Source organism: Ranitomeya variabilis, chromosome 7, assembly GCF_051348905.1.
Source record: "Ranitomeya variabilis isolate aRanVar5 chromosome 7, aRanVar5.hap1, whole genome shotgun sequence".
Taxonomy (NCBI): Eukaryota; Metazoa; Chordata; class Amphibia; order Anura; family Dendrobatidae; genus Ranitomeya; species Ranitomeya variabilis.
The window spans coordinates 207,341,874-207,354,991 of record NC_135238.1 but is presented as its reverse complement, the minus strand read 5'-3'; the positions used below and the strand labels follow the sequence as shown (position 1 = coordinate 207,354,991).

The following is a 13,118-nucleotide window of genomic DNA, read 5'->3' as shown; positions in this document are numbered from 1 at the left end:
CAGGCAGAGCACAGGGGCCCCAGGCAGCATATGGGGCCCCAGGCAGAGCACAGGGGCCCCAGGCAGAGCACAGGGGCCCCAGGCAGCATATGGGGCCCCAGGCAGAGCACAGTGGCCCCAGGCAGAGCACAGGGGCCCCAGGCAGAACATGGGGCCCTAGGCAGAGCACAGGGGCCCCAGGCAGAGCACAGGGGCCCCAGGCAGCATATGGGGCCCCAGGCAGAGCACAGGGGCCCCAGGCAGAGCACAGGGGCCCCAGGCAGAGCACAGGGGCCCCAGGCAGCTTATGGGGCCCCAGGCAGAGCACAGTGGCCCCAGGCAGAACATGGGGCCCCAGGCAGAGCACAGTGGCCCCAGGCAGAGCACAGGGGCCCCAGGCAGAACATGGGGCCCCAGGCAGAGCACAGGGGCCCCAGGCAGAGCACAGGGGCCCCAGGCAGCATATGGGGCCCCAGGCAGAGCACAGGGGCCCCAGGCAGCACACGGGGCCCCAGACAGAGCACAGGGGCCCCAGGCAGCATATGGGGCCCCAGGCAGAGCACAGGGGCCCCAGGCAGCATATGGGGCCCCAGGCAGAGCACAGTGGCCCCAGGCAGAGCACACACCAAATCGGAGGCCGAGGGGCCCCGCCAACCAAATCGGAGGCCGAGGGGCCCCGCCAACCAAATCGGAGGCCGAGGAGCCCTGCCCACCAAATCGAAGGCCGAGCGGCCCCGTCCACCAAAGCGGAGGCCGAGGGGCCCGGCCCTGCCCACCAAAGCGGAGGCCGAGGGGCCCCGACCACCACATCGGAGGCCGAGGGGCCCCGCCCACCAAATCGGAGGCCGAGGGTCCCCGCCCACCAAATCGGAGGCCGAGGGTCCCCGCCCACCAAATCGGAGGCCGAGGGTCCCCTCCCACCAAATTGGAGGCCGAGGGTCCCCGCCCACCAAATCGGAGGCCGAGGGGCCCCGCCTACCAAATCGGAGGCCGGGGGTCCCCGCCCTCCAAATCGGAGGCCGAGGGGCCCCGCCCACCAAATCGGAGGCCGAGAGTCCACGCCCACCAAATCGGAGGCCGAGGGGCCCCGCCAACCAAATCGGAGGCCGAGGGGCCCCGCCAACCAAATCGGAGGCCGAGGAGCCCCGCCCACCAAATCGAAGGCCGAGCGGCCCCGCCCACCAAAGCGGAGGCCGAGGGGCCCGGCCCTGCCCACCAAAGCGGAGGCCGAGGGGCCCCGCCCACCACATCGGAGGCTGAGGGGCCCCGCCCACCAAATCGGAGCCCGAGGGTCCCCACCCACCAAATCGGAGGCCGAGGGTCCCCGCCCACCAAATCGGAGGCCGAGGGTCCCCGCCCACCAAATTGGAGGCCGAGGGTCCCCGCCCACCAAATTGGAGGCCGAGGGTCCCCGCCCACCAAATCGGAGGCCGAGGGGCCCCGCCAACCAAATCGGAGGCCGAGGGGCCCCACCCACCAAATCGGAGGCCGAGGGTCCCCGCCCACCAAATCGGAGGCAGAGAGTCCCCGCCCACCAAATCAGAGGAAAAGGGGCCCCGCCAACCAAATCGGAGGCCGAGGGGCCCCGCCAACCAAATCGGAGGCCGAGGAGCCCCACCCAACAAATCGAAAGGCCGAGCGGCCCCGCCCACCAAAGCGGAGGCCGAGGGGCCCGGCCCCGCCCACCAAAGCGGAGGCCGAGGGGCCCCGCCCACCACATCGGAGGCCGAGGGGCCCCGCCCACCAAATCGGAGGCCGAGGGGCCCCGCCCACCAAATCGGAGACCGAGGGTCCCCGCCCACCAAATCGGAGGCCGAGGGTCCCCGCCCACCAAATTGGAGGCCGAGGGTCCCCGCCCACCAAATCGGAGGCCGAGGGGCCCCGCCTACCAAATCGGAGGCCGAGGGTCCCCACACACCAAATCGGAGGCCGAGGGTCCCCGCCCACCAAATCGGAGGCCGAGGGGCCCCGCCCACCAAATCAGAGGCCGGGGGTCTCCGCCCACCAAATCGGAGGCCGAGGGGCCCCGCCCACCACATCGGAGGCCAATGGGCCCCGCCCACCAAATCGGAGGCCGAGGGTCCCCGCCCACCAAATCGGAGGCCGAGGGTCCCCGCCCACCAAATCGGAGGCCGAGGGTCCCCGCCCACCAAATCGGAGGCCGAGGGTCCACACCAACCAAATCGGAGGCCGAGGGGCCCCGCCCACCAAATCGAAGGCCGAGGGGCCCCGCCCACCAAAGCGGAGGCCGAGGGTCCCCGCACACCAAATCGGAGGCAGAGGGACCCCGCCCACCAAATCGGAGGCCGAGGGGCCCCGCTCACCAAAGCGGAGGCCGAGGGTCCCCGCCCACCAAATCGGAGGCCGAGGGTCCCCGCCCACCAAATCAGAGGCCGAGGGTCCCCGCCCACCAAATTGGAGGCCGAGGGTCCCCGCCCACCAAATCTGAGGCCGAGGGGCCCCGCCTACCAAATCGGAGGCCGAGGGTCCCCGCCCACCAAATCGGAGGCCGAGGGTCCCCGCCCACCAAATCGGAGGCCGAGGGGCCCCGCCCACCACATCGGAGGCCGAGGGTCCCCGCCCACCAAATCAGAGGCCGGGGGTCCCCGCCCACCAAATCGGAGGCCGAGGGGCCCCGCCCACCACATCGGAGGCCGAGGGTCCCTGCCCACCAAATCGGAGGCCGAGGGGCCCCGCCAACCAAATTGGAGGCCGAGGGGCCCCGCCCACCAAATCGGAGGATAAGGGGCCCCGCCTACCAAATCGGAGGCCGAGGGGCCCCACCAACCAAATCGGAGGCCGAGGAGCCCTGCCCACCAAATCGAAGGCCGAGCGGCCCTGCCCACCAAAGCGGAGGCAGAGGGACCCCGCCCACCAAATCGGAGGCCGTGGGGCCCCGCCAACCAAATCGGAGGCCGAGGGTCCCCGCCCTCCAAATTATTCTTACATTTGAATAAATAAAGTATATATGGATTCTAGACTCCCGATTCTTTAGAATCGGGCTGCCATCTAGTATATATATATATATATATATATATTTATTACATAGATAGACAGAAGAAAAACCGGCAATTCATCTGCTGTGTACTGTAAAATCACTGCAGGAGCCGACAAGTTGGAAGATATGGATTACATAAATTTCCCATTGACATCACATAGGTGAAGTGAGTTAATTGGCAGTGATTTCCCAGGACTTGTCAGATGGTACAGCGAGCAGGAGATCTTTCTCACACTCGCGGTGCCCTCAGGCAGGGAATAGCAGTTCATAGGCAGACACTGAGCACACGGTGCTCAGTGTCTACTGGATGACAGGCTGAATGGTCACATCATGCAACCATGTAGCCTGCCATCTAGATGTAGCAGAGCTAGACCCATTGTGAGATAAATGGATTAAAAGCATCTCTGCAGAAAGGTGCATTTTTTTTAATTTGCAATTTTTTTTAGCACCAATATTACAATCTTTATTAAAAATGAAAAAAAAAATAGAAATCTTGCAATTTTCATACTGACCACTGGGGCTTGTTTAGACTCATACTCCTTGTTTCTGGAATTTTACATGTACATTAGCAGCAATGAACTGACTCAGACCCTACCGTTCTGTGGAAGCATCTAATGAACGTGTGCAAAAGTCATTGGTATGGGGGGGGAGGTGAGCTCTGACACCACCTATTGAAATTGGGGGATCCTGTGTTATCAGCTGTGTATAGAGGTGTTACCTTTCATTGTAATCCTGCCTGTGATAATATAATAAGACCGTTGAAAATTCTTAGTATAAGTGACAAGTTTTAAAATTTCATTTTACTATGGAAAATTAGAAAAAAAACATAAATTAAAAAATTAACAAAACACTTTTAAAATACAAGTTTCACAAAAACCTGACATAAACAGGTCATTTCCTGATGAAGCAGTGCTTTGAAGTTCTGCTACAGAAAAAAATGCCGGACTTTCAGATGATAATTTTTGGACTGTGCGATAGAGCGAACGCTTGCTACTGTTTCCTAATTTCTCTTGTATCTGAAAATAGTTTATGGCAAATTATAATTGTATTCATAATCTGAAACTAAAAAAAAAAGTCTTCTGTTCTTAGAGTCGTGTACTTATTAATAAATGTATTCACAAGAGGAACATTACCAGGGAGAGGGCTTGTAGATTGATATGAAGTAGGCACATGTTGTACTGATGTATATTCACGTAGATTTTGATTACTTCTGTACTGAGTAATAACCATGTACCGTGCTGTTCCATAAGGAGTTAATTAATGTGTCTACATCAGTCCCTCAGGCGTGAACATTCTCAAAAAATGGCAGCATGCTTTATACCTAATAACTTTGCATTTTGGATCAAAGATGGACAGCTAAGCTGTAGAGATGAGTGAATCGATTGGCAGGACCATGGTCCCGTGGCCACGTCAGTAGTCTATGGCTGCCTGGTGAAAGTACTGCTAACTAGTGATGAGCGAGTATACTCGTTGCTCGGGTTTTCCTGACCATGCTCGGGTGGTCTCCGAGTATTTGTTATTGTTCGGAGATTTCTTTTCCTCACCTCAGCTGAATGATTTACAGCTATTAGCCAGCTTGATTACATGTGATGACTCCCTAGCAACCAGGCAACCCCCACATGTACTCAGGCTGGCTAATAGCTGTAAATCATTCAGCTGCCGCAATGAAAACTTAATCTCCAAACACGAAAAAATACTCAGAGACCACCCGAGCTTGCTCAGGAAAACCCGATCAACGAGTACACTCGCTCATCACTACTGCTAACCCTTTGCTTCCTGCGGGTCGCCTTCACCTCTTTTGACGCCTACTTATCAGAAGAAACATCGGGGACACCAGCAGGTTGGAAGTGGTTCGGGAAACTCCTATCCAGTGGCCACTGACTACTGACGTGGCCGGTGGACTACGGCCGTGCTAATTGATTTTCCCTTCTCTAGAATGTACAAATTGATTTTTCTTCATACAGATATATACAAGTATTCAACTTCAAAATCTGCATACAATCTGGCAGTTACCAGCTGGAGTTTCTGCTTGAAACTCGAATCAGTAGATTTTTATTATCTTTGCAACACTACCGTAAATTGAAATGCACAGTAAAAAAAATCAGTGCCACGTGAAAGCAGAAAAAATGGGTGACGTCACCTATTGAAAAAGTTTCTGAGCAAAAGCTACAGCTGCTAGATCGATTCTGAGTGGGCAAACTGAATGCAGCACCGTATAGTGTCAAATGGCAAATCAGTGGCAGAATTCTGAGAGTTTGTCTTAGTTTTGGAAAGCAGATACCTTGGCATATTAACGGTATGTGCACACACTGAGTATTTGCTGCAAAAATTTCTGCACCATTTCTGTATCTTTTGACAGGAAAAAATGCAGCAAAAAAACACTGAAAGTATTGACATGCTACAGATTTAAGGGTCCGTGTAAACTTTGCATTTTTGGTCGAGTTATTTTCTGCACAGTTTTGTCACTGAGAATCCTGACGTCTCATTCACACGTTACTTATTTTGTCCTTGCAGATTTGGAGCAGATATAAATTTACAGAATGTCAATTCTTTCAGCATTTTTACTGCAGATTTCACCCATACTAATGAGTGCAGAAAAATCCCCAACAAAAAGGCAGGTAAAAAAGTGGCAAAAAAAGCGTCTATTTATGCAGATTTTTTTTCTGCCAAGAGACACAGAAATTTCTGCTGCAAATATGCAACATTTGCACTCACCCTAAATCTGCAAGTAAAAAATAAGCAACGTGTGCATAAGACTCCAGCAATTTTATTCACTTTTCTGGTATTAGGAAGTCCTTCAGATTTTGTGACAAAACGTCACAGAAAAAATAAGACAAAAACCCAACACAGACCCTAATGTTCGATTTTTACAAATAAAAAAAAATCCATTGTTTGAACATAACTTTACTGCCACAACAACAGCCAGTGGTTTCATTTTCGGCAGAAGCGTGCCGTTTCCCAGGCTTGTACTCCTGCTTGCTTGACAGTTTGGACTAGCAGCATGATTATGCTACTAGCCCACACTCTCTATAAGGCCGGTTTCACACGTCAGTGGCTCCGGTACGTGAGGTGACAGTTTCCTCACGTACCGGAGACACTGACACACGTAGACCCATAAAAATCAATGCATCTGTGCAGATGTCATTGATTTTTTGCGGACCGTGTCTCCGTGTGCCAAACACGGAGACATGTCAGTGTTCGTGGGAGCGCACGTATTACACGGACCCATTAAAGTCAATGGGTCCGTGTAAAACACGGACCACACACGGACCTTCTCCGTGTGCAGTCCGTGTGGCGTGCAGGAGACAGCGCTACAGTAAGCGCTGTCCCCCCCACATGGTGCTGAAGCCGCGATTCATATCTTCCCTGCAGCAGCGTTTGCTGCATAGAAGATATGAATAATAGTGTTTAAAAGAAAGATCTATCTGTCCGCCGCCCTCCCACCCCCTGTGCGCCCCCCCGCTGTTCTGAAAATACTCACCCACGTCCCTCGCAGCGTCCTGTGCTGGCCGCAGATTAGAGTCATGAATATGTGGCTCCACCTCCCATAGGGGCGGAGCTGCCTATTCATGACTGTAAATGAGCGGCCCCACGTGACCGCATACAGGAGAAGATGGGGCCAGACCAGGAAGCAGCGACAGCCAACGAAGGACGCGGGTGAGTATTTTCAGAACAGCGGGGGGCGCACAGGGGGTGGGGGGGCGGCGGACAGATAGATCTTTCTTTTAAACACTATTATTCATATCTTCTATGCAGCAAACGCTGCTGCACAGAAGATATGAATCACGGCTTCAGCACGATGCAGTGTACCACACGCGTGGGTACCACACTCTCCGTGTGGTACCCACTCGGCACACGGGCGGCACACGTGTGCCGCACGTATGGCCTACGTGAGCTCACGGCACACGGACACGGATAACTCCGGTACCGATTTTTTCCGGTACCGGAATTATCTGGACGTGTGGGACAGCCTTAAGGCAGCTTTGCCTCTGCAGAATAGGATGAGTGCAGTAACATCGAAGCTTGTCAAATAGGAGCTAAAAGTACGCTCCACCAGTATCTGGCCAGCTTCAGAGCAGCGCGTTCAAGCTCTATTTGAAAGAACTTGTAAGCACTGTGCATGTGCGGCCACAGTTGTTAAACTGTAGAGGTACTAGCCATTAACCGAGGCATTTACATTCCAATAAGAACAAGGAAATTCAAACTACCCATAACTAGGGATGAGCAGACCCGTGGAAGTTGAGGTTCTGTACCGGACAAAAATTTTTTTCCAAAGTTCGGTTCAGGTACCCGAACCTGAACCATAACCCGAACCCCATGAAGACAATGGGGGCACAAACTTTTGAGATGGAAAATTTCCCATTTTTCTCATGGATTTTCTCCAGAACTCTGAACGTTACAACGGACTGCCGAGAGAAGTCAGTTTTTTGGCGTTTAGCCCCGGACTCCAACTGTCCGGTACGAACTTTTAAGTTTGGGTTCGTTCGTCTCTACCTATAATTTTGCCATTGAAAATGACCCATGCAAAAGGGTCTTTAGAAATTTGCCAGTTAGAGAATTGCCTGTGGATATGTGCCAGACACAGGACCTTCTCTACAATTGTGGCATTTCCCTGTTTCATCACTATCAATACAAGGTTGATTCAATCTTACATCTAAAGGTAATGTGACACAATATGAAGTCAAGTGGTACACACAGAAGTCATAGGAATTGGTTACTATTTTGTACCATGTCTTTACATTGCTTACAGCTGTATTTTGCACACATTAAAGTCACCAACCCTTCAAAAAAGGACTGAAAATAAAGTTTCCACCTTTCTAATTCCCATTCATATGATAGAGGCGCATGCCCAGCTATGTCTCCAATCACAGGGTCGCCCAATAGAGCCCCATTCTCGAGTCCATTCCAGATCCTAGCGCTAGGAGCTTCATCTGTCAGACACTTGTGACCAATTTTGTGAATATGTCATAATCGTTCCAGACGACAATAACCCTTTAAAACCCGCTGGTCTGTGGCCTCCACTAGGAGGAGCTCTCAGTAAAAAAAAATTACAAAATTTAAAAAAAAATTTACAGCTACTATTGAAATGAATGGAAATTGTAAAAGCGAGGGGTCCGCACGATGGCAGCTGCAGGGAAGACCCTAATAATTTAAGGAAATGCATGTCACAATTTTATTTTATTTTTTTCTACTTTTTTTAGTTTTTGTCTATTTATTTTTTTTTTTTTACAATTTGAATTATCGTTATTAGTGCCGTACCGATTGTGAAGGTGGAATCGGAATGACTTTAAATGACTTTTTTCGTTCTTTACCAGTGAAAGGTCAGCACTGGGAAATTGCATTCATGGGTAATTGTAAGAGCTGAATTGCATTCATTGTAGGACTTTTAACCCAGCAAGCAATTCTATATTTCAGTGAAATAATAGCTCGGTGACACAGTGTTATAATTACCGTCAGAAAAAAAAAATCTGAAAAGTCTATTAAACTACCTTTAAATATACCATTGTGAAGTAAATCATATTTCCCTCATTTAATGAGCGTGGCTCGATGAACTTACTTAGAAACACATTTGGTTTGTGAGCCGTGAAAATGAAAACAAGATGGGTAAATGGCGCATAGAGCCGTAATGACTGTGTGTTACATACGAGCAATGCAGGTGTGTGAAGGTAATGGTAAAAAAAGGGAAAAAGTTAGTCCTGAAAGCCTCCATATGTAACAGGCAAAGGTGCATTACTGTCTACTGAGGGTACAAATGTATTCATGTGCTTTCCTATGTGTTGATGGGCTTGGTTGTGCTCATCCAGAACCTCCTGGTTCAGGGTCTGAATGGAATTCCAGAAGTACAGACTGTTACCAAAAGTGTATAGCATCTCCAAGATGCTATACCAATATGTAGTAGGTGTGATAATATTAGCAAATACCTCCAATTAGAAAAGTAGTATAGTTCTTCTGATTAGCTATGTCGCTTACTCCATGTACAGGACATTGCAGTAGCTTAGGTATCCATGGCTACAAGCACTCATATACTGACAGTTTGTTGTTAGTGGTCGTAACCATGGATATCTAAGTTACTACAATGCCAGCACATGGGGTAAGCGACATAGCTTATCAGAAGAACTATACGACATTTCTAACTGAAGGTATTTGCTAATATTATTATTACACCTACTCAATATTGGGATAGGATTTTGGAGGTGGGAATACCCAATTTAAAGCTTCTGCAAATGTAACATATTTATAAACAAGATGTAGCAAAAAAAAGTATAGAATTTATATTATATTTTTTTATATGGTGCTTTAGTGTTTTAAAACTCATTTCATCATTTACTATGTTTTTTACAGGTGGAAATTTACTTTTAACCTCTATATATTTACATATGGGGTCCGGTATCTAAAAAAGGTAGGTACATGGATTTTTATATCTAAGGAATAGCAGTCTCATGGACATGTGCAATGTAACTAGCGCTAATTCTAAGGAGGCAGTTACTACTTACATCCAGAAGGAGACAGAACACTCCTTTTTAGCTTATGTTTCTAACTGTTTCAGACATTATATTTTTTACTTTCTTTGTACTTCAAGTAGTCTACAAAACATTTTGGTAATACTTGCAGTTAACCTCCAGAAACTTAAGCTTATATTTTTTCTTATGCTTTTATTTTTTTTAGAATCATTTGTCATGTGAATATTCAGAAAAGACCGATTCAAGAAAATGACTTATTTCTAAAACACGGTTTTTAAATATTTTTTTTAAGTTGAGAATATATTTTTCAATTTTCCATAATACTAACTGTATAAAATTAAAATCAATAATCTTGCAATTTCCACACTTGTCACTTATACTAGAATGACATTTCTTGTACAGAATAATTTTCAGCAGTCTCATCATCATCATACAGAATTACAATGAAAGGTAACACCTCTATATACAGTAGATAATACAGGATCCACCATTCACAATAGATGATGTCACAGCTCACCTCCTCCTCCTGTACAATAACTGATAACACCTCTATATATAGTAGATAACACAGGATCCACCATTCACAATAGGTGATATCACAGCTCACCTCCTCCTCCTGTACAATAACTGATAACACCTCTATATATAGTAGATAACACAGGATCCACCATTCACAATAGGTGATATCACAGCTCACCTCCTCCCCCTCCTGTACAATGACTGATGACACCTCTATATACAGTAGATAACACAGGATTCACCATTCACAATAGGTGATGTCACAGCTCACCTCCTCCTCCTGTACAATGACTGATAACACCTCTATACTGTATATAGGAGAAAACACAGGACCAGCTTTTGCCCTATTTATTCCTGCTGCTCCCCAGAGTAAACTGCTTTTTTTCCCTTTATTTATTTATTTATTTATTTATTTATTCTTAAACCCACCATATAGTTCTAGATTTATGGCCTTTTTGTTTAGTTCTGTTAATCTCTTTGCTCTTTATCAAATGTGTGTTACTCCCAAGATTTTTTGTGGACGTGACTTTTATTATCCTACCACGCCTCCTTAGTAAAGACCATATGAATGAGCACTAAAAAGGCTTATATCTCTGACACCTCTATGGGGATTTAGAAAACAAATGAAATACTCGTGGAAGCCTTGTGAAGAAAATAAGAGGAAATAAACATCTTTTCTGAATAGGTCGTTTTCTGATGACACATTCCCGTCTGATGTTAATGGACACATGAATGCCCACATAGACTGATGAATGTATGGATATCAAATGTTTGCATTGTTTATTCATGTGTTAATGAAAATATTTATGGGAATATTAAAGTTGATCGGCACATCCCAAAAAAATAGATAAAATGTGAAGATTTTATCCATAAGTATCAAACAAGTAAAATCCATCAAGTTGGATCTGTTTTAAAGGGTTTCCTGGCTTTGGGGTACAAGTCTGAAATTACTTTGTGATTGCAGACTTTTGTATCCTCATATATATCATGCACATTGCGCGCTGTGAGGGTTCCCCGGTGCCGATGCTGGGAGCAAGTGATCATATGACAATACATAGATCTAGCCACATTCATGCTAGACGGGACCGACCTTGCTCAATACACTTTCATTGACTGAAGTGGTGCACATCTAGTCTGCATGTGACCATATGTATGTGTAACACCCCAGGTAACCGGTTGTTACAGTGATATTGCCTTCCTTTCGGGGAGGGTAATATCATGCTTGGAGGCAAGGGGAATTCTCTTTACCAGGTAAGGCACCCATACACAACACATTCCAAATCCAGGCCAGAAGAAGGAGCTCAGGACCCGGATTCAGGGGAGCTTCCCTCAGATATATATATCCTGGCCTGGAGGAGGAGTTAGTGAGCTGGTGAGTGACAGAGAAGGAAGTCTGGAACTGAGTGCAGACAACAGAGCCGTGCAGCCAGGGAAGTGCTGCAGCTCCAGGAAAGACAGAGAACCCGAGGGGTTGAATGTGGTGGAGCTACAGAGAAAAGGAGCAGAGGAGAGATAAAGGGCTCAGAGGGGAACTGCCACCAGGCACCCTCAGAACCAGAGCGCAGCAACTGGGCACCGGGAGCCCGAGGTCGTGTCGTTCCCCAGGACGCACGACAGAACTGGAGGGCTAAGAACTTTAAAGGGAAGGTGCCACCAGTTTTCTTGTAGTATGTTTTTTTGTGAAATTAAGCTTAAAATAGTAAATAAAATGTATTAATGCAATGTTTGCACTGTTTGCAAACATTTCTATATGAAAAATATTATATATTTTCTTACAAATATATATATTGACCACTAGGGGGAGCATTTTCCGTTTTAGACCTCAAGCAGCTATAGTGAGACTTACCAGCTTTACTGTTAGCTGGAAAATCTGGGCAGTAACTGCTGACATCACCATTTTCCTCCCCTTTTGGGTGGTCTAATATCCCTGGGGCAGAATGAAGAGCAGCATCACAGGGCAGAGCCATTTTGTGTGTGACTGCCCTGTGATCAGCAGTTAGTGCATCAGAAGCACAGTTAGTTTATGTGGTGTGTATGGAGCAGCATTGTCTGTGCAGAGCTGTCTGTGACTCATCCCTCAGTAAGATAAGAAGGAGCTCCAGGTCTGCAGTGAATGGCCAGGCATTGTGGAGGGAGGGGAGAGATACATTGTATGGCAGAGAGAGGTGTCAGGTGTCACCTCCTCTCTGCAGGCTGGGAATGCAGCTTAATGGCGTGAATGGAGCTCCTGTGATAGAGAGTAAGTGGAGCTGGGCAGAGAGCACTGGGCTATAATAAAATGGCTGCTAGTCACACCTACAGCAGTGAGTTGTGCAGCCCACAGAGGCGTGCCCAGCTCACTGCTAACACCTCTCCAATGATAAAGATAGGGTCCTCACCGGTCTATTATCTCCTATGTCCATGGGGTGCTGTAAAATGACACTGCTAGGGCCCTGCTACTGCTGCAAAACCAAGATGTCAGCCCCCAGTTCCTTCTTTAAACACATATAACACACGAAATCTGTTTCACATGCATTTAAAACTTGGTTATAGCAGCATGTTATGCTACATTACAGTGATTTATTAATGATCTACAAACGCGGTACCTTACCTTTAAGTGATTGGCCCGCACCACACCTGACACGCAGCAGCACCTGAAGAGCCTGGGTCATGATAGAGACCCTGTAAAATGGCTCAAGCTGCCCATCATGCAGGTACCTGTTCCAGGACAGGGAAAAAGAGGACTTTGCCAGTAAGCTTCAGGCAGCAGGGACCTCTTACAACAGTGCAAGGAGGAAAGGCTCACGGACCTCAACTGGGAAAGGGATTCTCCCTTTGCCTCCGAGCCGGCTGAACCATAGGACACCTGTACCTGGTACTCTGGACTGAGATGCACTACTACCATCAGTAAACCAGGTAAAGACTTTACAACACTGTGTCCTCCACTTATTTACTGGCAAACTACCATCTCTACCATACACCTTGGGAGCCCTGAGGACCCCACTTCACCTTTGGGAAGCGTTACCAACTAGCCGCCATCCCATCACCCCAGGGGACCTTTAAGCAGCGTCAGTCCCCACTGACCGAACACCACAGGTGGCGTCACGAACAATAGACTTTATTCTCAATTCCCCTTTAAAGACCTTTCCCCTTTTATTGAGCTCCCAGGGCCCGAGCGACCG

General features: G+C 48.4%; 1 protein-coding gene across 3 annotated transcripts in view; it reads left to right on the top strand.

The window, feature by feature from the left end:
• CERS6 (ceramide synthase 6) overlaps positions 1-13,118 on the top strand; it is a 237,715-nt gene that overhangs the window by 126,930 nt on the left and 97,667 nt on the right. For all 3 annotated transcript variants that reach the window (XM_077272784.1, XM_077272786.1, XM_077272785.1), the window contains exon 4: positions 9,320-9,377. In XM_077272784.1, the coding sequence (XP_077128899.1) occupies positions 9,320-9,377 (58 nt within the window). The remainder of the gene's footprint in view (positions 1-9,319; positions 9,378-13,118) is intronic.